Raw genomic sequence first — 22,351 nt, 5'->3', positions numbered from 1 at the left:
TGTCTGCTTGCTTCCACTGACAAGTTCAGATGTAGATGTCTGAATTGTAAATATCTAAAGTTAAGCAAGATGAAACAGATGCCCAGTTTCAGCAACTCAATCAGGTTAAATACGGAGCAAGACTCCCAGCCACAGAGAACTGCCAGGTGCCCAGAACACACAAAAGTAGAATCTGAGGCTCATGGAGAAATTTAATGTGTGGAACTAGAGGACCTGCAGCCCTCAGGCTTCAGTAGAGCTGGAGAAGCAGCCAAGAGTCCTGTGTTAAGGTTTTGGAACTAAGTGCTTAAATTCCTCTGAAGTCTAACTTTAGCGTGAAGTATTAAGACCCTTTTTGGAATAGAGCTTTCTGACCTTGTATTTTTATAGCCTCTTGGTAGCAATTATAAACAGGCAATTAAATGTAAGAGTAGGATCATTATCCTTAATCATATTGGTAATGAAGTCTCGGTATTTGATTTGGGGAAATGAAATTACATATATTTCCTTTTGTTCTGCTGTCCAGTCTCTAGCCACTTACATGTGGTCCTTGAATGTAGATCTGTCTTTCTGTGGTTGCTCCTGCAGACTTAATTATAAAGATTTCTCTCTAACTTTAACTGGAGTTTTGGATACACAAGCAATATAGGACTGAACCACACATCATATTGGTAAAATTTCCACAGTTCACAGGTATTCGTGCCAACAGATACTCAGTCCTGTTTCATGCGTAGCTCCTCATAATTTTCTTTTCAGACGTTTGCAGCTTAAAAAATAATGGTCTAAGCAAGAAGCTACTCAGGAAAGAAAGGAAAAATTTACTGACAATTTGTAAGGAATTGATTATGTTACTGTGTTTATTCTTATTCAATTCAATTCAGATCATACAGAGAGAACTAGAGACAGTAGCCAAAAATGCTGGTGGCAATAGGGTCAAAGTATATTTTTTTTTAATTAAAAATAAATTCTCATGCAAAGAAGAAAAAAAATATCCAAAGATAAGAGAGAGGAAACCTCACTCAGAACCATCCATGATTTTAGGAAGCAATAGAACAAGTAGTCATCGGAAAAACATGCTAATTAACAAAAATGAAGAGGGAAAAAAATCTCATCCTAACAACCAAATTGCCAAAGAACTAATCTCTCTTTTCAACATCTGAACTGAATATGAATAGACAAAAAATAAGACTGTCAAAACCGATTTATTTATAGATTGCTATTAGACTGTCTGCTGCTGAAGCTCCTCTTTCAGCACATGCTGTTATCACTTTATATTTTTTCTGAGTGCTCTTACAGTACACGCTACTGACAACCATTCACTGCCTACGTATCTTTAAGAGACAGAAAGGAAGAATTAATTTTCTTATAATAGCCTGCCACTTACATAGTTAATGGCAGGAAAAACAGGATGTCAGTTTGTGGTGTTGGCTTAGAGAAAAACAGTAATCATGATGTGGGAATATTGTACCAACTGCTTTCCAGCTATGTTCCAGGTCAGAGCTCCAAGAGACACAAATACTTGCTGAAAATGCAAGGTTAGAAAACCTACACACAGGTTCTGACTTCAGCTTATAGAGCCAGCTGCAGACAAGAAAGAATAAAGACATGCCGAGAGGATTTGGGGAAAGGGCTGGGATATGGAACTACCCCTCTTGATGAAGTTTAAAGGCAACATATGTGTCAGACAAACTGGCTTTCAAACAAGACCTAGCCCTTGTGACCAGTTTGGAGGTTCAGAACCTGATCCACAGACTGTAACCTAGCAGAAAGATATCCACTAACCCAGTCTGTCTTGGCGCTGTTGACAAAAAGACACAGTGCACAGGAACAAGAGGATTCCTTGGGTATCCTTTTCAACACCAAAATGCAGGATTACAACTAGAAAGAATAAAACTATGAGAGAAAATTACGTTTAACATACTGACAAGCAGGGACATGCAAAAAACTCCTTAATCACCTGAAAATTAAGAGCCTGATCTAGTGCCTCTCCTGTTGATTTGAACAGACGACAGAGCGGAGCCATAAAATACAATCCCTAGAAGGGTCCACCATGAAGATTCCTTTATTTCTCCTGAGACTAAGGAAAAATTATCAATTCTTTTAAAGAAAATAGGATATCAAACAACAACGAAAAAATCCTGCTGGTAGATGGGATGCAAAAGTAGCTTCTGATTAGTCATCACTAAGCTATAACTTGCTTAGTAAAACTAAGACAGAAGTTAGTGAGATATCTGTAAGGAGGACTACAGACTAAGATGCATTGTGTTAAATCCTTGCAAGGAGAAAATGAGTAAGGTGCTTAAAATGAAAAAGCATTAAATACAGAAGAAAAACTTATGTTTTAACAGGGGGAAACGCCTTATAATTAATAGTCCTTTTGGTAATAGTATCCACTAACACATTATTACAAATATTTATAAGTTTATTCATATCTCACTTTTACAAGATGTACATTCATATCATGTGATTCAACATAATACACTTTGAAACTGGAACTCAACATGTCTGGTGAATTCATGTAGGAGCATGCTGGCATAACCGAAATAAAAAAAAAAGTTGTTTGCTTGTTTGTTTTTCTCTGTCACATTAACAAAGGGGTACAAACTTTTAAGACGAGTTGGTTTTGGAGATTTCTTTTTTTCATTTTAGCAATCCCTGAAATGTCTGTAAACTTAGACACACTATGTGTACATAACCAAAACAATGCAATGGTACTGTAAATCGTACTGGCTGCTCATAGTTTTGCAAAAGCAACAGGTTGAAAAAATATAAAAATAAATGCAAAGCATTGTCAAATTTACACTCAACATAATTAAAATAATGCACATTTAGAAATTTTCAAACAAAAAAATAAATAAAACATCCACATACATTAATACAAAGAAACAGAGATACTTGCCTGTCTTTGATGTAATTAATACACACCATAAGCCTAGATTCATGAAAGTATTGCCTTTCAATAAATATCTTCAGCTTCAAAATTGGATATTTTCTACATTCTTTGACTGATTTTAGTTAAATATCAATTTTCAATGTAAGGTGTATGAACTGTATCAAGTTTCAATTATTTATTGGAAATCAGCAAGTTTCTAGCCTGATTTACTAAAATTAGGCACCAACTTTTAGCATAAAATCTGCCTAACGGACAAACAAAATTTGAGGGCTATCTGTTATCATACTCCTTTTGAAGAATGCCTCAAACACCAAAGCCTGTGCCCTTCCACTGACCTGGCTAGAAAGGCCAACCAGCAAAAATAACTGATATAACATGAGCCACTGGGTTACACTGATGAGACCCAGGCTGCACCTTTTAAAGATGTTGCTTAGAGATGCCATCTTACAAAAAGCATGAGTCATATAGCAGAAAGCTCTATTCTTCTCTAGAGAGAGGAGATCACACTCTGTAGCACACAGTATTTCTTTTTAGTTTGTTTCCAAGCAATACCAGGCTTTCTCCAGCCCTACCACGTTACTGCATCCAGTAGAGATTTTCAAGGGACCAAATGAGAAGCTCTTGCCATGTTAGCCACAGCTGTTTGGAAACTTGTTAGCCATGGGAATTCTGTCACATCAGGAGAAGAAAACAACCTAAAGGGGTCAGTAGGCTGCTTATAGATGAGGAATGGGTGTCACCTTGACCACCTTTTTTAACCAGGAACACAAAAATTTTCCAACCATATTGGTTGTGTGCACTTTATAGAATGGAGTACAATTAGCATTTACAAGGACACCACCTGGATCATTAGGTATTAGATATTATAAAAATAAACACATTTCTAAGAAAGATGCATAATCTATATTTCCTATGCTGTGAAAATTTTCCTCAAACTGAAGGGCAAAAAAGCCTGCCACCTCCAAAGTAACAGTGTCTCCAAAAACTAACATTTTCTGTTTAAAAATAAAATTTAAAAAAAATTTGCCTAGCACATTTGAAAGAGCAGAAAACATGCGTACTTTTCACCATAAAAAAAAAAAATCATAACCTGGGTTTGCCTTAGGGGTCTGGATTACATGTCTATTGTATTTGAGTCAACAGTCCAAATGTGTCAATGTTATGTCTATTCAAAATCATATCTTATTATCATTTTATAGGCAAACATAGGACTAAAAGATATAGCAGATAGAGCATGCAAAGAATTGACATCAGCACACTTGTCTGTCTGAAAAATTTATGGTAGGGGAAATTGAAAATCAGGGTTTTCTAGCAATTTGTGCATGCTGTTAGTAACTCGGGTTTTTGGTTCTAGTATTAGGGCTGCTGCAACTCGGCCCCGCTGAGTCATAAACCAAATTCCCGCAAACATACGGGGCCAGAGGATTGGGCAGTAACTTCATGTTCTGTGGAAATAACTCACAGACACATTCTGTTACTTTGAGCCACATTCAGTGTTCCTTTTAAGACTTTCGCTGAAGTCAGGTGAGGAGTTTAAATTTCTTGGAGCAGGGCCTCTGCTACTTACAGATTTGAAAGTGTCTAGCACCACAAAGTTCATGGCAGATTATGATCAGGGCGATGCTGCTACACTACAAAAACAAAAGTAATAATACTCAGTGCTGACAATGAGTGATGGAACCTGGCCCTTGATTTAAATGCCTTAATTTCTACAAAAAATGGGGATAGCAATTCTTACCTACTTCATAATGGGTGAGGGTTAAACAATAAACATTTATACAGTGCTTTGCAAAGAAACATTTTATAAGTGCTAAGTATTATGATATTAACCAAAATGTCACTACATCTATATGACCCTACTAAGCAAAAAAACTTCCAGTATATTTTTTTTCACATGTTTCCAACTCAATAAAAATGAACCATGGAGTCAGCTTACTATTTTGATACAAATGGATGAAGTACTTAAGCTTATTTGACAGTTCCAAAAAAGTCAGAGACTAATTTTTGCATTATAAAGGGGCCCATGTAATGCATAAAGCCTTTTTAATAGAATTGTTTATAAACAGCACTATTCATTTGGCATTCATTCAAGTTTCTTTTCAAATACCAGACTAAACTTTTGAGAAAGATTCTTTAGCAATCCACATACACTAAATAAAGGCCTCCTCCAAGGGAACTCTGCCCAGTGGCTGCTGTTCTGATGATCTTGGAAATCTCCCACTTCTCAAATCATAGATTACACAAACACCAGGCTGGATGACGGTGGACACTAAACGAGGCTGGGTGTGCCTGAGAATCAAAACCAATTACAATACTTTTAAATTTAAGCACCTCACTGTCTTGTCTTCAACCTCCAACCTCCTCAAGGAAAATAATTAAAGAAACAGGAAAAAAAAACAAAATACGCATTAACAGAGATAGAGTAGAGGCTATGGTCCAAATTCTCAACTTGTATGGGTCACTAAAGCTCCATGTGGTGAATAGAGTCACAGTGACTCACACTTAGTGAAAAGTACAGTCCAGTACATGGTAGCCCAGGTAGGACTTCTCAATTCTTCCCATCGACGTAAGGACAACAAGAAGAGGAGGCCACCTGCATGCATCATCCAAAACAGGGCAAAGCTTTTATACCACCACTGATGCAATCAGCCTATTCAAGAAATAAGCAAAACAGAACCAGTTTTGGCTCCAGCGCTTGCGCAGTGTGCCCTTTCATTTCCTATCATGCTAAACAAAATGCAAGAGCAGCATGAAGCACCTTGGTAGATTCACAGCAACACCCTGCCCTTTCCCTCAGTCTGATCCATGGTACATCCTTCAAAACAGGCTAAGCTGATAAATCTTGCCATCTTCTGCCCTTCTGTGGTAGAAGGCAAGACTGTCCTTGAAACATCCGTTGAAAGCAATCAGAAGAAACTGTAAGAATTTTTCATTCTGAAAGATGTAAGCTACACTAGCAGCCTTGTTTCATGTTAGCACAGAACTGTATTCATATTACCACTGTTTTTTAAATACAAGATGGAAGCTACATGGAGCAACCTTTCTGAGAGAATTCTACAAGCACTTCTGCTGTGCAAAGGTGGAAAAGTTATTCCTGCCATTCTGACGTGGATACATACTGCACATGCATCCTGCAACACTGCAAGTTCAGTAGCACTTCACAGCCTCACTTAGAAGATGTCTGAGAAAATTCAGATCCCAAACCTACAGCTACGACAGAGCTCGTTCTATGGAATTGTTTGTGGGTGAATATCACTCCTTTGTGAAAGTCCAGCACAGGACTGAAAAAGTCACTCAAGCCTCTCTTAAACTCTCAAAAGAGGACTTGAAAGGGTAGTAATTAGGTCACAGATACAGATAACAAGCAGTCCCCACTCAATCGTAAGCTCTATGCCTTCGGTCTTCAACACTGTGCATCAAATTCTCTCTCCGTGGCTGTTGGTCTCCCTATATAACAGGTTACTTGTTATAGCCTAAAGCGTATCTGTAGTAATGTTTGTTATTTTTTGGATCTGCATGTTAGAAGTGCTGGAACCACACCAAATATTTCTTATTTTAAGCAGAAATTCCTACATCATCAGGAATAACATTATACTTTCTAAGTAATGTTTTGTTTCCATAAGAATTGTTAATTGCCTGAGATTTTTGTCATATTTCTCAGCAACAAGTAACACTATCTTAATATTTTGGCCTTGCTTTTAAAAGATACTGGGCTTTCACAGAGAGGTAGAAAAAGCAGCTAACATTTATCAGCTCTAGAGAATCTAAAATATAACTACTACTCATGTAATAAATAGATGGGATATGGCACAACTTTTACATTCCAGAAATTTTCCTTGCTAGAAAATATCAAAACTTGAAGGAGAAACAAAAAAGAAGACAAGTGTCTAAAATTTATCTACAGCATGAATTTTTGTCCTACAGCAATATTTGGATTTGATAAGCATCAGCAAAAGCCAAAACTAGTAATGGATTTCTAAACGAGACATAAAAAGCAGGCTTAATAATGGTACTGTTGAGGGGATAACCTTACATCAACACAGGCCTTGGTAACAAAGGCAACAAATAGCTATCTTGTTAGATGTAGACAAGACCAATATTTGTACCTTCCTCTTTCTTCCCCACCCAAAATCAAGGGAAAAAAAGCCTAATCAGAAGTGAATAGCATAAAAAGTAAAAAGGGGGGTGTCAATAAACCCAGATACTTTGGTAATATAATTTAAAGGATTTGCCTACTCCCCATGCTTTCTGGATTTACACTATTAATAGTTGCTTTGCTTAAGCATTAGCGTAAGTCTTGGTGTCTAAATCACAGGCAAAAATTAAAACGGCCAAATATCGAACTTGTCCACCTCTACAAAACACTTCTGTGGGTTGGGGGGGGGTTTGTTTGTTTTCTGTTTTGGTTTTTTGTTTGCTTGTTGTTTTTGTTTTGTTTTTACTTAAAATGAAAGTGTCATATAGACTTTTCAGCTTACTTCTTAGAAATATGGCACATTAACTTGACTAGAAACCATGGCATCTACCTTTCCCCATATGTGATACATATAACTTTATCCATTCATAGAAGACTCAGACTGTCATTTTGGCAAGGAGCTGCAATGTACCAGTCTGAGTATAAAGGAATTAAGTTATGGTTCTTGCAGAGTTGGTTATTAACAGAATAAGTACGGCTATTTTTCTTTTAATCTATAATATTTACAGTATTGCACTTTACTGCACTTAATTGCATTTCACTAAAATTAATGCTGCATCAATATTATGCCTTTAAACCATATGTCCATCTTTGTTGTATAAGTCGTTCTTTCTACATCCTGTAAAACAGCAAGATTTTAATTCAAAGATCCAGACATTTGAAAAAAAAAAAAATAGAAAAGTTGACCTGTTTCTATGGCACAATGCATCTTATTGAGTTCAGGTGATTCTGGCAAAACAGGCGCATTTCTTATTGTTCCCATCTTTCAAGTTAGCACTAATGATTAGTAAATTCTAGTCTCTCTCTTTTTCTCCTTTCAAAGGACATAGCCATTTGAGACGCACATTTTTTGTTATTGCTGCTTTTTTTTTTTAAGGAAAGAAAAAAAAAAAAAACTGCCTTGCCTCAGATCTGAAATTCCACATTAAATTCAAACCAGTTCTGCAGCAGCTCCTCAGTGATGGAAGAGATTCATGGCAGTGAAATAATACTGTTGGCAACAAAGAAATGTCATCTTTAATGGAGACCAGCCCCAAGGATTTATTATTTATTATTATTACTATTTGTTTTGTTTAGTTTCATTCTAATATATTTCTGATCTTCAAAACGTGTTTTAGCTAGACACATGCACAAGGTAGCAAAACTGACAGCAGCAGATGACGTTATGCTGGAGCGATCACTTTTGCCAGGGTCAAAAATCCAAAGCGTCCCCAATGTTCACAGATTAACATAATTTAGAGATCGTTTCCTTCTTTTTTTTTTTTTTTCCTTTGTGTGTGTGTGTTGGGATGGTTTGGTTTTTTGTTTTTGTTTTTGTTTTTAACTCTCCTTGCTCCCTCCTCCCACCTACTTTATCCTCCGCGGAGTCTCTGACTCGTGGGTGCGGGTTTGCTGCGTGTGTGTGTGTCCGTGTGCCCGAGGCGGCAGCCGGGCGCCCTCGCCCTGCGGCGGGCAGAGAGTCCCCCACCGTGTCACACGGCACCAACGGCCGCCAACGGCCTCCAACGGTCGCCGGGGCCTCCCTCTTCGCCCGGCTCCGCCGGCCGCCGAAGTCTCTGGGGGCGAGAGGTCGAGGAAAAGCGGCCGGAGGAGGCTGCCGCCGAGCGCTCGCAGACCTTGGGAGAGGGGAAAGAAATAAAAAACAAACAAACAAAACAAAACAAAACAAAAAGAAAAAAAAAAAAAAAAGAACAAAACCGAGAGAAGGCGGCAGGGCCGCTCGCCTGCGGCCGGGGAGGCGGAGGAGCGGGGGTGCGGAGCGGCGGTCCGTGCGGGTCACACACACACACACGCCCGCCCGCCGCGGGCACCCGGGGCGGGGTGGGACGGGGGGGATCTCGGCCGAAGCGTGTCAGAGCCCCAGGGCCTCGGCGTGCTTGCGGGCCTTCAGCCGCAGGTCGGCGATGCTGGAGTTCTTGCTGTTGCTCTTGGCGGCGGCGGCCACCACGGCGGCGGCGGAGGCGGACTCGGCCAGGGAGGCGATGGGCAGCCCGAAGGGCGGCGGCGGGAACATCAGGTAGGGAGCGTGGGCCGCCAGGTGCGGGTGCAGGTGCGGGTGCGCGTGGGCCACGCCCTCCAGCTGCAGCTGCGCCTGGACCTGGGTCGGCGGTGGCAGAGACACGGCGTCAGCCCCACGGACACGGAACCGCCCCGCACCCACCCACCCACCCATCCACCCACCCATCCACCTCTGCCTCGACCCTTTCCGGGAGCCCGGCGGCTGAAAGAGCAACTTTTTAGCGGAGCCCCCCGCACGCAGGGGCGGGGCAGGCGCGCAGCGCAGCAAATCTCCGCTCCACGCTTACCCAGAGGCACAGAGACATTCTTAACCCTCTCTCATATTAAAAAAAAAAAAAAAAAAAAAAAAAAAAATAGGCCAAATGGACGGGCGCCAACAAGCGCTAAATAGCTAATTTTTTTTATATAATTTTTTTCCAGGGATGTTTGTTTATACGTTGCTAAAAACTCTTTGGCCACGGGTCCCTCATATACTGGGTTGGTGTTTGCTTTGGAGCTTTCTCGACCTACACAAACACCTTGGGTTGACTGAGAGATTTCAGCTCCGGGTAGGTTCGAGGAGGGGTGGGGGGGAGTTTATTTATGTATTTAATTATTTTGGTCCAAATATGTCTTTTTAAAAATCAATACAATTAATCTGTCAGCTCCACGTGTCTCTGAGATGGAGAAGGTGGTGGAGGGTCCCTTTGGGCTGGGAAAAATCGATTCCCCGATTAATTGACAAAAAAAAAAAAAAAAAAAAAAAAAAAAAAAAAAAAAAAGGAGTGGGAAGGGGAGAGTTAGAAGCGGCGGCGAGAGGTGGCAGGAAGCGGGACGGAATTTCATCTCCCTCGTCCCGGTTTCCCCCAGCGCCTTGCCCTGGGGTCTCTGCCTAGCTGGGTGAAGGACCCGACCCTGGAGCCTACGCTCCGCCACTACCCCGGTCCCTGCTGGCCGGCACGGCGGCGGCGCCTCGGGGAGAAGCCTCCCCACCTCCTGGGCGGCCGCATCCGTCGGAAAAGGCCAGACCTCGACAGCCTGCCTGAGAAGTTGGGGGAGAACGAGAGGGCAAGGGTCCGCACAGTTCTTCCCCTTCGTAGTTTCGCCCACCGGGTGGGAGACCCTCCCGCAGCGCTCTGCGGCGCCGGGCACAGCTCCGAGGGGGACCGAAGCTCCCCGGCCGGCTCTGGGCCTCGACGCTCCGTCCACGCACTTGTCCGGGCGACCACCGGCCCTGCCTGCACCAGGAAGACGGTGCGTCTCCGGGAGGCCAGCCCCGGGGCCGTGTACCAGCCCGTCGCAACGGCAGCGGGGGAACCCGTAGCACCGGCGGCGCCTCCCGGGGCCGCGGGACCCCCCGCTCGGCCCCCTCCCCGGCCCCGAGGGGCGCTGAGCTCCCGGCAGCCGGACGGGGGCTCCTTCACGAAGTTTTACAGCCTGTTTTTAATACGTGCCAACTTCTATATAAATGGCACTTGTAAAAGTGTCCGGCTTCCTCTCGTGCAAACGAACGGGGGTCGGAGCTTGCCGGGGAAAGGAAAACAAACCCGAAGCTAACTACCTGTTGGAAAGGCATCCTCAGGGCTCCCATATTCACATAGGGGGCCACTCTACAGGCGTCTAAATGGCTGGCGGTTCCCAGGATCACACCTGCGGGGAGAGACAGGGCCGGGTGAGCGGCGAAGCCGGCCCGGGGGTCCGTGGCCGCCGCTTCTCGGCCGGCCCGCACCCCTTACCCACCTTTGTGCATCTGGTTTTCCTGCTTTCGGCACTTTGCTCTCCTGTTCTGAAACCAGACCTGTGAAAAGAAAACAAAAAAGAAACAAAAATGGAGGTAGACTAGACAGCTGCTAAGAGAGGACTGTCTCAGGGGCTAGGGATGAAGGGCTGGGGACTCCGCACAACTTTGCTGGGGTCCCTCCTCGGGAGCAGCTGAGGGGAAGAGCTCAACTCTGGGGGGAGTGAGCCCCTCTATATGCTGCGGTGGGGCTGTTTGGGGAGGTCCTGCTTTTTGGTGTGGTTTCTCAGCGGGAGCTGAACCTGGGAGATCAAAACCCTCGCAGCTGGAGAGACGGGGACCCGGCCGCTTCGCACCGAGTCTCCGAGGCCCCGTGTCCCACGGGCTGGCCGTGGCGGTCCTTGTGCCACCTATCTGGAGCGAGGGGTCGCTCCCACTCTCATTTCAAATAAGCCCACACGCAGACCGGTTGGGATCCTCGCTCCCTTTCCAGTCACACGTTAAACATGCCGGGAACAGCCAGCGTGGACCTGCTCAGACTCCGGGGTCTGGTCCTTAAGCGACAGGACCGTCTGCCCCCAAGGTGGGTTTGGAAACGAGTAAAATCTCCGAGAAGATGCGAGATACTGAACTTGCACAAAAGGGGCTGAATCATCCCCCTTTCCCCAAACGTGAAAAGAAAACAAAAACACGCTTCGGTAAACCTCTGGACAGACAAGAGCAACATCTTTGCATGCTGTGATTCAAATAAGTGCTCTTGTACCTACTCGAGAAACGCCTGTAATCCAATAATCCTGCCCCACTTCCAGCCGTTCTGACTGAAACAAGCGCAGAACTTGCAGTTGCTGCTGCTCCTCCCCTGCCTCTTTTCCAGGGGCATTTCAGACCTTATTACTTTCCCCCTTCCGACGTGCTTGGTTAAGCAGCTCTCCCCAAAGGATCGGCAGAGGCACAGACCAAAATATTTTGCGGATCCTTATCCTTACACCAAAACCTACCGAATACGGACAAACATTGACTTTCACAGCTGATAAAATCTTGTAGTTAAGTAAACACCTACAACCTTTGATGTTCTTGCACTTGCCAAGAGATCATACGGTTAATTAATACTAACTGCACTTCCTACATCAAATTTTCCCTTCAAGCTTTCTTCAATTGCCTTAATGATGGTCATTTACAACAGAGTAATTAGTGCAAAGAAAGGCTTCCAAAGGCATTAATTACCTCGGGTACCTAAGTGATTTTCTTAAGTAGGAATCGGCCTTCTCTGATTTGGAGCACTATTTGTCCTGCCTAGGGTGGCCGAGGGAGAGCGCTCAGCGAGCGGGAGGCGGCGGGGCGCTGCGAGTACGAACGGACCGACCGACGGACCGACCGACCGACGGACCGACCGACCGACGCTCCTCGTCAGCCTCTGCTAGCGCAGCCCTCCCCACCCTAACCCGGCATCTGGCTCCCCAGCCCGGGCCGGCTCGTTGCCGCCTCGCTGCCCTGAAATGCACAGCACAGCACAAGCCTCTTTTTTTTTCCGTACGAGCAAGACGCAAATATTAACAACACGGAACGCTTCTCCTTTTAACCGGGCCGTTAGAGATTTATATTAAAAAAAAAAAGCATGCAAAATATCATCGCAAGCAGCGACGATATTACATTTTTTTACGGTTGTAAATCCTTGCAGGAAATCTCCTTGTGCGTGTTCCCCACTCCCCCCCACCCCCGCTCCACCCCAAAGGAGTATAAATTGTCAGGAGGAATTTAAGCAGCGTTTAAACAACTTCTCTTGCAAATCAGAACATCTTTCAAACAGAAATTATATTTAAATCTGGAAAACGAAGTGCCCTTTCCCTTCAGCTATGAAAAAATAAGGTTATGAGGAATAAAAGTGATGAATTAGCCACTGCGTTAAGCGATAATAAATCAGGCTTGGTGTGATTCACGATCAATTCCAATTAGTCTTGAATATGCTAAGTAAAGCACAGTACACTGTTTTAGACAGTTATTTCTTCATTAAGGATCACTCAGTGATTTCTTTCACAAATGCTCTAATCTGATTTCCTTTTGATTTCCATTAGAGACAGTGAATAATGACATTTAATTTAGCCCTGCACCATAAACCCAAAGATATTTGTTGTAATTGAATTACTGCCTGCTCCTCACTATGGTCTCATAACTTTCAATTATAACCCTGACAGCTGGGTGATATGAGTTTCCAGTACAACACTAAAAATAAAAGGTTAATAAGGACTAGCTACCATAGGAGCTTCAATTTATTTACAGCAAATTTCCACACTAAATTGAAACTATATCCTTTAACAGCAAGGGACAAGCGGTTCAGATAGGAATTAGAGAACAATACTGAAAGTATTAAAAAAGCCCTTTCCATTTTCCCGCTTTTGCCTTCTTTTTTTCCCGCTTCCATTTCTTGATGGATGTCAAGCTCTCTGCTTACTTCCTAATTAATTATCCATTTCTCCTCTTTTACCTCTTGATATTTCTTTTATTTCTAGCTTTATACTCATTCAAACCTCTTTTGTAAGATTATTAAATTCATTTTTTTATCTCATAATCTCTGCCTGAAACAGTATCTTTTTTTTTTGGGGGGTGTTCTGTTTTAAGATCTGTAAGCACTTGAAGCACCAATTTTCCTGTAAGTATGAACATCCTGTTAAGGTGCTGCTCAGTAATAAAGTACTTGAAAGAAAGAGTGCAGAATTCAATTACAAGTAATTTATTTTTATAGAAACAGTACATCAAGGCCTTGGAAAGATATTACAGAGCCCAAGTAAGAAGATCTGGGAAGATGACATAAGAGTTGATGTCCCCTTCAGCAAAAGTTTAATCTTTTCATTAATTTATATGGTGTGGTTAGATCAATCTTCCAGGAGAAAGTAGGCCAGCAGCACTCTGAACCCCTGCAATATTCCCTGCAAGCCACCCTTTCTAAGTCATGTGCCCGGCACTATCCCTCATCCAGCTCGGTTTATACAGAGAGAGGCAAGAGATGAGGGGAGAAAGGAGACTAACAAAAATTAAAACAAAACAAAAAAACCCAAACAAACAAACAAAAAAAAGAAACAAAAAAAAGGGAAAACTCCATTTATTTCGGGAAATGCCTCCAGGAGGCCGTTGTTTAAAGCGAGATAGTCGCTTACTCAGGCAAAGTCTTGCTGAGCGGGTCCAGGAGCAGCGGGGTCCTGCCTGTTTGCTTTCCACCGTGGGTCAATGTTAAGGAGGGGGACAAGAAGACCCCTCTTTTTTCTTGTCTTCCCACTCTGATGGGAATAGGCACGGGGACCGGTGACGTCCAATTATGCCGATATAACCACACACACACCTTTGTGTACCCACGCGAACACGTGTAGACAGATATACATATGCATGCGCGTCTCTTATCTCCAGGGTATGACGGCGTTTTGTTCAGTGGACGGGTTCACTGGGTGACATTTTCTTCTTGGGTTTTGGTTTGGGTCTGTTAGCCCAAGCACAGAGTTATAACCTAAGAAGAGATTTCCTTCAGGTTTCTCCTGCTCTAGGCCTGCTCAGGGAGCCACAGGTTGCTCCTATAAATTATTTCTAGGTTAGGGTTTTTTACGTGATAGCTGTTTTGGGGATGCATTCTCAAGTGGCTTAAGGTGGGGAGGGGGGATGTGTATTTTTCCCCTGCATCAAACCGAAAATCGAATTTTAAAGTAATCGATGTGGAAGCACCCAAAGAGACGTCTCTGGTGGCTCCGAAACTACAACAACCGGGCCTGTTTTCAAGGTTTCGAAGGCTAATTGGTATTTAGCTGTCTCTGAAACGTGATGGGAGGGACGGGGGGAGAGTCCACCAGATGGGGTGCCATGCATTCATACGCTTGCTGCGCGAATCAGAGGGGGCACTTTTCCTCTGCCTCTGGCTAATCCCGTCCCTCAGCACCCAAACCGTCTAGCCTTATTCACGGCGATTGTTTTCTGGGCTTTTTTCTTTTTCTTTTTTTAACATAAGGGTCCCATAAAAGAAATGCGGGTGCGGGGTGGGGGGGGAGGGCAAGAGAAAGAAGGTGAGGATTAAGGGAGAGTTACTGTCACATTTGCAATGAAAACTACAATAATTTAAAAAAAAATAGGAAGTTGCTCAGTTATTAAGAGACATGTCACCACTATCACCAACACTATCCCTCCATCCCATCCCGCCCCCCCCCCCCCAAAAAAAAAAAATTAAACCACTTTCCCAGGAAATGCAAGGCACGGGCAGATATTCACAGTGCAGAATTATTGTTTGGCAGGACAGGTACAGCGGAGTTGCAAACAGCTTCCCCATCACACGTGTCGTCTCTGCCTTCACCTCCCCGCTTTGGATGAAACGGGGCACTGTGCTAGGATCCGCTGGCAGTTAGGAAGTGAGGTGAGGACGTTTCCAGGAACAGAGCCTTTCTCTTACCTGAACCCTAGCTTCAGACAGTCCCAGCCTCTGGCTTAGTTCCTCCCTCATGAAGGCATCCGGATAGTGAGTCTCATCAAAAAGTCTTTCCAGCTCATTCAGCTGCTCTAGTGTGAAATTGGTTCTGCTTCTCCTTTGTTTGAGCTTGGTCTGTCCATCTTCATCTTCTGACTTCACATCATCCCTCTTCTCTTTGCACTCGTAGATCCCTGCCGGGAGGGGGAAGCGAAAACGATACTGAGCCTCCCATCATACCTCTCTGAAGTTTCTTCCCTCAGCACCCGGGGGTCTTCCCACTCCTCTCTCTTAGTCCTCCCCTCATTTCGTCCCCAAACTCAGCGTAACCTGCAAAGGCAACCGGAGGGCGGGAGGGGGGTCCCCAGGCCGGCCCCGGCAGGCCAGAGGGGCGAGAGGGGCCGGGGACCGGGCCGGGGAAGTTCAGTCGGGCTGAGGGAGGGGTCAACGCTGCCTTGCCTAGATGATGCCCCATCAGAAAAACCATATATATAAATATAATTTTCTTTTCTTTCCAGCATGAGGAGGAAATCGTGCAGCTGGTTGGCACGGGCAGTTTGGGGACGGGGCTGATAGGGAAACCATCTGGCCCCCGATACCTCCAGGCAGTAGAAAGAGGCGGAGGAAGGGGTTTCTCCGTCGCCGTTTTGTCCCGAAGTACAGAGGGTTATGCAAGAAGCTCCCCACCGCTGTCATGGTGAAGCCACGGCGGAAACATTTGCCTCGTGAAAAGAAACTTTCCATGGGCCTGAGACAGACACCGTCCGTCCCTCTCCCCCTTATCACCCCTCCTTCCTCCAAAATACCTGCCAGCGTACGAAACCCCCGAGGCGGCGGGCCTGCACGGCCCGGCGCGGGAGGAGCGGGTTCAAGGACCGTGGGTGCTTTCCAACCCCTCCGAAAGAGCAAACACCGCCCCCCCCATCCTCATGGAGCCCCACAGGGCTCGGGACGATCTTGCGACCGGAGGCAGCCGCTTGTCCCGGGCAGAGGGGAGAAGGGCTGGGAAGCAGCGAGGAAAACAGTTGCCCCTTTTGGTCTTGGAGGAGGAGGGGGGGATTTCGTGTTTTGGCTTTACAGCTTTCTTTCCTCCTTTTTGCTTTCTTCTCCACCCCGCCGCCCGCCACCCCATCCTTAATGCAAGGCAACCTAAATCGTCGGTCGTCTTTTAAATCTCTGTAACGAAAGAGGAGAGGTGCTGGAGTAAGAGGCACCTCTGGAGGCTGAAACGGTTCCCCGGGATCCCCTGCCTGACCGGGGCGCCCCGCTGGGGTGGGCAACCAGCGGGGGCATCGGCGGAGTCCCGGGACAAACCTCCCCCAGCTGCCTCCTTTGTCCTGCTTCACCTTCTGTGCAGGTCTGGGGTTGGAGGAAGCCACATCTGCAGATGATCCGGAATTAAAACCCTTTCCCCTCATCAAATACACATGTAGTGTGTTTGTATATACATATATATATGTATGTACACGCACACAAAAATGTGCGCATGCACATATATATTACCCTATACACTTAGGGGCATCTCAAAATGCAAATGGCTAGCTGCAAATCGTAAGTTAATTGAACGTAATAAAAAGTCCTGAACTGCATCTGTGCTTCAGCCAGACGGGGACTGAAGCCGAAGTGCTCGTTTTCACTTCCGAAATGAAAAGCGTCCCTGGCCGTAATCGCTCCTCCGGGCTTCCCGTCTCCGACTCCGGGCTGGATATCGGCTGTATAAAACTTTGAGAAGGGTCTGGCCTCCGAAAGGGGGTGTTCGCTCGTTGGTTTTAATGGCATTTTTTTCGCATTTCTCCTGTGAGGAGAACCCCTATGAAAAGACGAGGGTGCTAACCCAACAGATGCCCACGGAAAACTAGGCGCGTTCAAAAGCTCTGTCTGCTTTCAGAGATCCGAGGTTACAGCATGTCCGTGATAGGTATAAAATATTAACTAGCATATCGGTGGGACTGAAATCACACGCCGGAATCAGTTGAAATTAGACTGAAACCTGGCATGAATTTAAACTGTCACAAGCATCTCAGCTCTTTCCAACTCCTCCCTTCCATCCCCACCCCCAGCCCCTCTCCATAGATTAGATTAGCTAAACATACAAGCCAGAATTTCGATACACAGGGAAAAGGTGGGGTAGCAGAGATTTTTTTCGTTCTTTTTTTTTTTTTTTTTTTAGATTTTTCTTTTCCTGGAGGGTGCCTTGCTTTCATTTTTTAAAAACATCTCTTGACCAGAGAAGGAAAATCAGCAGTACTGATCTTGTGCAGAAATACGGGTACCCTAATATGTGATTATACCCCGTCCTTCTGTTTGGGGAGGGTGTGGAAGAGAGGAGGATATTAAATAAGCGTTTGGGCTGTAAATTAAATTGCCTTTTTATATTAAACAAGATCAAAAGGTAGGAAACAGCTGAAAGACTGGTTGTTGTTCCCCAACCTATTAACCGTTTTTTATTACCCCAAGCTAGCCAGTAGCTCCCCAGGCAGGTCCACCTGTCTAACTTGCCTAGAGACACTTTCTCAACTTTCTAATCCCTCCCGCCCTCTTTATTTTCTCCTTCCCCTGCGACCCTATGCGAGGGTTTTAGCTTGCTCGGCTTAAAAATAATTTTTAATTTGAATTTTATTTCCGCTAAGAGAAGGAATGGCGTTTTACCCCCAGGCCGGCGGTCCCCGCAGCCCGGGAGGATGCGGAGCTGCCCTGGCCCAGGTGAGAAGGGCAGACAGGGGACCGAGAGACCGGGCGGCAGGGCCCGCCAGTGCCTGTCTCGCAGGGATGCTCCGTCTCGCCCGGGCCCAGGGAGCTCCCCCACAGCCAGGCTCCTTTCCTCCTCCTCCTCGCCGGCTGCAGCCTCTGACTAGGACAGGCTGACCGACACCAGACAAAATGTCCAGGGAAAGCCCTCTCCACTTCCAGCTTTCTCCCAGAAGAAGCAGCAGCATCCTGACGGCCCGGAAGCAGGAAGAACAGGTCTTCTGAGACGTAAAAACTCCCTGGACGAGGTTTCCTCGTACAAAAATACACAAATAGACAAAAATGTCTGACGCCCTGCGCTGCCCCATTCCCCCGGGCGAGTGAACGCCTAACGTACCCGATCGATTTCGGATGTGAAAGGGGCCTGGCGGGGATAGGGAGTGGGAGGACCGAAGTTGCGACTTATTTTTCACGGTTATGTTCACGTTACACATGCAGGCGTATGTGTTTGTAAGCGTATGTTTCCGCCGCTGCGGGAGAGAGGCAGCCGGAGGAGGGAGGCAAGATGCGGGAGGCAAGCCCGCTCACCCCACCGGGGCCGGGGCCGCGGTGGCCGGTTCACCCCGCTGCGGAACGCCGGGGGCGGCGGGGGAGGCCAGGGAGGGGGCCGGGGCTGCCGGCGAGGGTCGCGGGGCGGAGGGCTCCCAGCTCCGATCTTACCTTCTGCCGTCCTGCCCGTGCTGAACTCCTTGAGTTTGTCCTTGTCGCTCTCTACATGGTCTTTGAAAAGATGCACCGGGCAATGGTTGCTGCTCTCGGTCATGTCCTGCAGGTTAGAGTCAGAGTTTCCAAGCTCCCTAGAGCGAGCCAACCCACTCTCCAAAACTTCCCTGTACGTGATCGTCTCCTTCTTGTTGCTGCTGCCACTACCGCTGCTGCTCTCTTTGCTTTTCTGGTCAAAAGATTTGGATACAAAAGCCGTAAGTTCTTCCATGGCTGCCCGGTGATCTTATCCACAGAGATCCACTTATTTTCAGTCGAAGATGTGGCCGTCCTCCGCACGCTGTTTTTGCACGTAGAAGATGGGCTGTATAGGGTTAGATCACTCCTGCTGTTATTTATGCCTTTCAATTTGAGATCACACTATTTATACATGGCTACCTCAGCCCAACCCCCAGCTCTCCCTGTCTCCAGCAATTACTGACTGCTCCATAGTCGCAGGCGGACTCCTAGCAGCTATCTCCCCCACCTCAGTCCAGCAATTGGCTTTCTTTTCATTTCATCACTGTTTGGCATCTTTGCACCTTGATTTAGGGACGCAAAGAGGCAAAAGAGAAAAAGAGGGGGAGAGAGAGAGAGAGAAGGAGGGAGAGAGAGGAATAAAAGGGGGGGGGGGCGAAGAGGAAAACATGAAAATAGGTATCTGCATTCTGTAAAGGGGTTGCAGAAATGAAAGTCGAGGAAGACTTAATTGATTGTAAGGACATCCTGTGCGTGGCAACACTGTGAGTAAAAGCGGACCCACAGCTAATCAAATAACCGTGTTCCTGCAATTAAATGTATCGCTGTCAAGAGGAAAAGAAAATGAGTGTTCAATAAAAAAGGTAATGAATAAAAAGCCGGAGATGTGCATTTGTTGTAATCATTGGAAATGCTACCTGATTTGCTATTTAGCTAATTTCGCTTAATTAAATGGTCAAAATAATCAGCGAACCAAAAATGCTGTTTTGAAAGTGTTGCCTGTTCTGGCGGGTGGGTGGGTGCGCGGAGGGGGACGTGTGTTGCAGTTAAACAAGTTGCGAGGTGTCGCGGAGATCCGTGTCGGTGTGTTCGGAGGATTTGGAGGGAGTTGCTTGGCTGGAAGGGGGTTATCCATAGGTAGGGGGGCTCTCCAGATGCGTGTAAACATTGCAGATTCTGTTTTCTTGTTTACTGTTATTACGTCGTCTGAAGATACTGTTGGGAAAAATTAAAATCTAAAATGTTTCTTTGAATGTAAAGCTGCCCTGCTGCGTGCAGCAGAGGGGTAATTTGTTAACACGAGGGTTCGTACACGACAAATAGAGCATTAAATCGTCTTTTTTTTTTTTTTTAACGAAACATATCCTGTCGGATTTAAGATTGGACTGGCAATAACGCCCCCACTTTGTTCTTAGGAGGCTGCTGTTATTTTTGTTGTACTCCCGGAATAATTATTACTATGTGCGCTTGAATAGCTGCCTGAAATCCATCTCCAGATAACAGCGCCGGCATTTCTAGCGCCTCTCCGCACCGTTTGATCCGCAAGCGGAGTCGACTTCGCAGCTATTTATTTCTGTCTCTTCTCCTCGGGCTGTAACGCGAAGGGTTATTTGGTATTTGGAGGAATTCTGTCTTCTGGTCGTTTGGCTTTTTACGTCCTTCTCATTTCCTCGCCTCGAGTTTGAGATAATCAGAGCCCATCATCACGTCACCCTCTGCTCTGAATCGCAACCAAAAGAGGCTCCTTACTGGAGCAAGGGGCCATTGTTTCTTTTCCGGGGGAGCGTGGGACTGCTCTGAAAATTAGCAGAACATTAAAACGCTAAAAATACGTTTAATTAATCCAAAGGTGCCCCCAGCACCAGAGTTAACACCTCCACAGGAGGAGGGGAAAAATAATAATCGAGGAAGCAATTAATAAAGGGCTTTAAAAAAAAATCAATCTCCCCCTGTGCGAATTTAAAATGATTATCTATGGGACAAGGATTGATCATTTGATCTCGGCACTGCGGATATCCCCGACATTTATTATATTGCTGTGTCTCGGTGGCATCCTTCCTCCAGAGTTCATTTAACAAGTAAGGGAGCCGAGGAAGCCTTACAACTTAACAAACAGGTCTTGTCATCGCAAACGCCAATCAAATCCGAGGCTCTAATGTATATCACACGGCACCACATAAATAATAAAGGCAAAGGATAGACGTGGAAGTAACGTATGGCTAAGAAAGATTCCGGCACGACACGCTGCTTGTGCCTCTCTCATGCAGTCTGTGTGTGTGGGTGGTGGATTGTCACACACGCTGGTTGGCGCGGTGCGAGGCTGTTAAGGACACATGGACACGCAGGGACACGAGCACTCGTTCCCGCGGTGGAGAGGCTCCGCGGGGCTGCGCTGGTGTTGAGCGGCCGCCGGGGAAACTTTCCCTAGGGCTCGCCCGGCATCGATCTCCCCCCCTCAAGCCCCCCCGAGGTGCCCAGCCTCCCTCTGCCTCCCCCGCAACACACAGCAAATAAGGATAAATATTTACTAACTCAGCTCCCCCAGCCCCGGTGTGGCACGGTGCTCTTAGGCTTCCCCGAGCTGCCGAAGTTTGCATCCCCCTCCGCCGGATCCCTCCCTTTCCTCCCCGTCGCTCGCATCCCGCTCTCCTCCCCGCGGCTCCCCCGCCGCGCCCCACGCCTTCAGCCCACGCGAGCGTGAGGCCGCGCTTCTCCCGGAGACCCGCCCGTGTCCCTCCTGCCACCTCCGGGGCTCCTGCCCCTAAGGACAGCGGCAAATCCTAGCATCCTAAAACAGAAGTAAAAAAAGCCCTATTGCCTCCCCAACGCCCCATCCCGCCCCCCCCTTCCCGCTTTCCAGCAGCGCGGGGTCTCCCTGTGGGAAAGCCGGTTACCCTCCCGGCTCTCGCAGTCCCAGGGGCGCAGCTCGGCCCGAGGAAGGCACGGGGCGCGCAAATTGCGCAGCAGTCCGCGACCGCCGCCACCCGCCGCCCCCGACGGCAGCGGGGGAGGCCGCCGGGGGGAAGCCCTGCAGACGGGGGGAACTTGCCTCAGACTCGCTCCGAAAGCGAAAAGAGAAACAAAGCACCGGAAAGGGAAAGGGGGAAAAGGAAAAAAGAAAAAGCGGTGTAAATCGCAACCTTCCCCGGGGATCCGGCCACCGCCCCACTCCGCGGGAGCAGGAGGCGGAGGGTGCGGGGGCGCGGGCAGCCCCGTGGGCGGGCACGTCCTCACTGCGCGCTCCCCGCACCGCGGAGCTTTGCGCGGGATAACGGGCCCGTCCCGTCCCATCCCAATGGGGCGGCGGGGAGCAGGGGGAGGCGGGGAGCGTCCCCAGCTCCCCGTCCCCCAGCCCCCGGCTGTGCGGACACCTAGGGCAGGGTGGTGCGGGTGTGGGCAAAGGTGGGGGTCATTTTTGACCTCACTACAAATTTTGGCAGCGGGCGCATGGGGGAATTACACTTATTGCTCTTCCTGATAACGGACTCGGGAGGAGGGATGAAGGGAGGCGGGGAGAGAGGGAGAGGAGCTGTCGTCCAGACCTCATTCCCTTGCAGTCACCGAGCTCCTGGGATCCTGTCGCAAAACTAAGGACTCACCAGCGCCCCTCGGAGCTGCCCCCGGCTCAACTCGGCATCCCGGTTACCCCTTTGCCGCGGTACAAGCCACCCCGCTCTCCCT

At 46.8% G+C, this 22,351-nt stretch overlaps 1 protein-coding gene across 2 annotated transcripts; it reads right to left on the bottom strand.

Annotated features, from left to right (window-relative positions):
• Positions 1–8,903: 8,903 nt before the first annotated feature.
• On the bottom strand, positions 8,904–21,255 carry SHOX (SHOX homeobox). 2 transcript variants are annotated; one of them, XM_065647598.1, is made up of 6 exons: positions 21,203–21,255; positions 18,650–19,016; positions 15,227–15,435; positions 10,806–10,863; positions 10,627–10,715; positions 8,904–9,165 (listed from the first exon to the last, which is right to left on the bottom strand). In XM_065647598.1, exons 2-6 carry the CDS (start codon positions 18,921–18,923, stop codon positions 8,920–8,922), a joined length of 876 nt encoding a protein of 291 aa, XP_065503670.1. In that variant the 5' UTR covers positions 18,924–19,016; positions 21,203–21,255; the 3' UTR covers positions 8,904–8,919. The 2 variants fall into 2 exon arrangements, with proteins under 2 accessions (XP_065503670.1, XP_065503663.1); XM_065647591.1 differs by lacking the exon at positions 21,203–21,255 and having other exon boundaries at positions 18,650–19,221.
• Between the last annotated feature and the right edge of the window lie 1,096 nt (positions 21,256–22,351).

This window comes from Caloenas nicobarica, chromosome 1 (assembly GCF_036013445.1).
Source record: "Caloenas nicobarica isolate bCalNic1 chromosome 1, bCalNic1.hap1, whole genome shotgun sequence".
Lineage (NCBI taxonomy): Eukaryota > Metazoa > Chordata > Aves > Columbiformes > Columbidae > Caloenas > Caloenas nicobarica.
Note: the sequence above shows the minus strand (reverse complement) of the source record. Positions and strands in the feature narration are given on the sequence as shown.

Excerpts from the sequence above, each read along its gene's own strand:
- SHOX (XM_065647598.1), bottom strand. The coding sequence starts at position 18,923 with ATGGAAGAACTTACGGCTTTTGTATCCAAATCTTTTGACCAGAAAAGC. Across the intron at positions 15,436-18,649 it reads CACGGGCAGGACGGCAGAAG|GGATCTACGAGTGCAAAGAG; the intron begins GTAAGATCGGAG and ends CCCTCCCGGCAG. Across the intron at positions 10,864-15,226 it reads TGTCTGAAGCTAGGGTTCAG|GTCTGGTTTCAGAACAGGAG; the intron begins GTAAGAGAAAGG and ends TTCTTTTCACAG.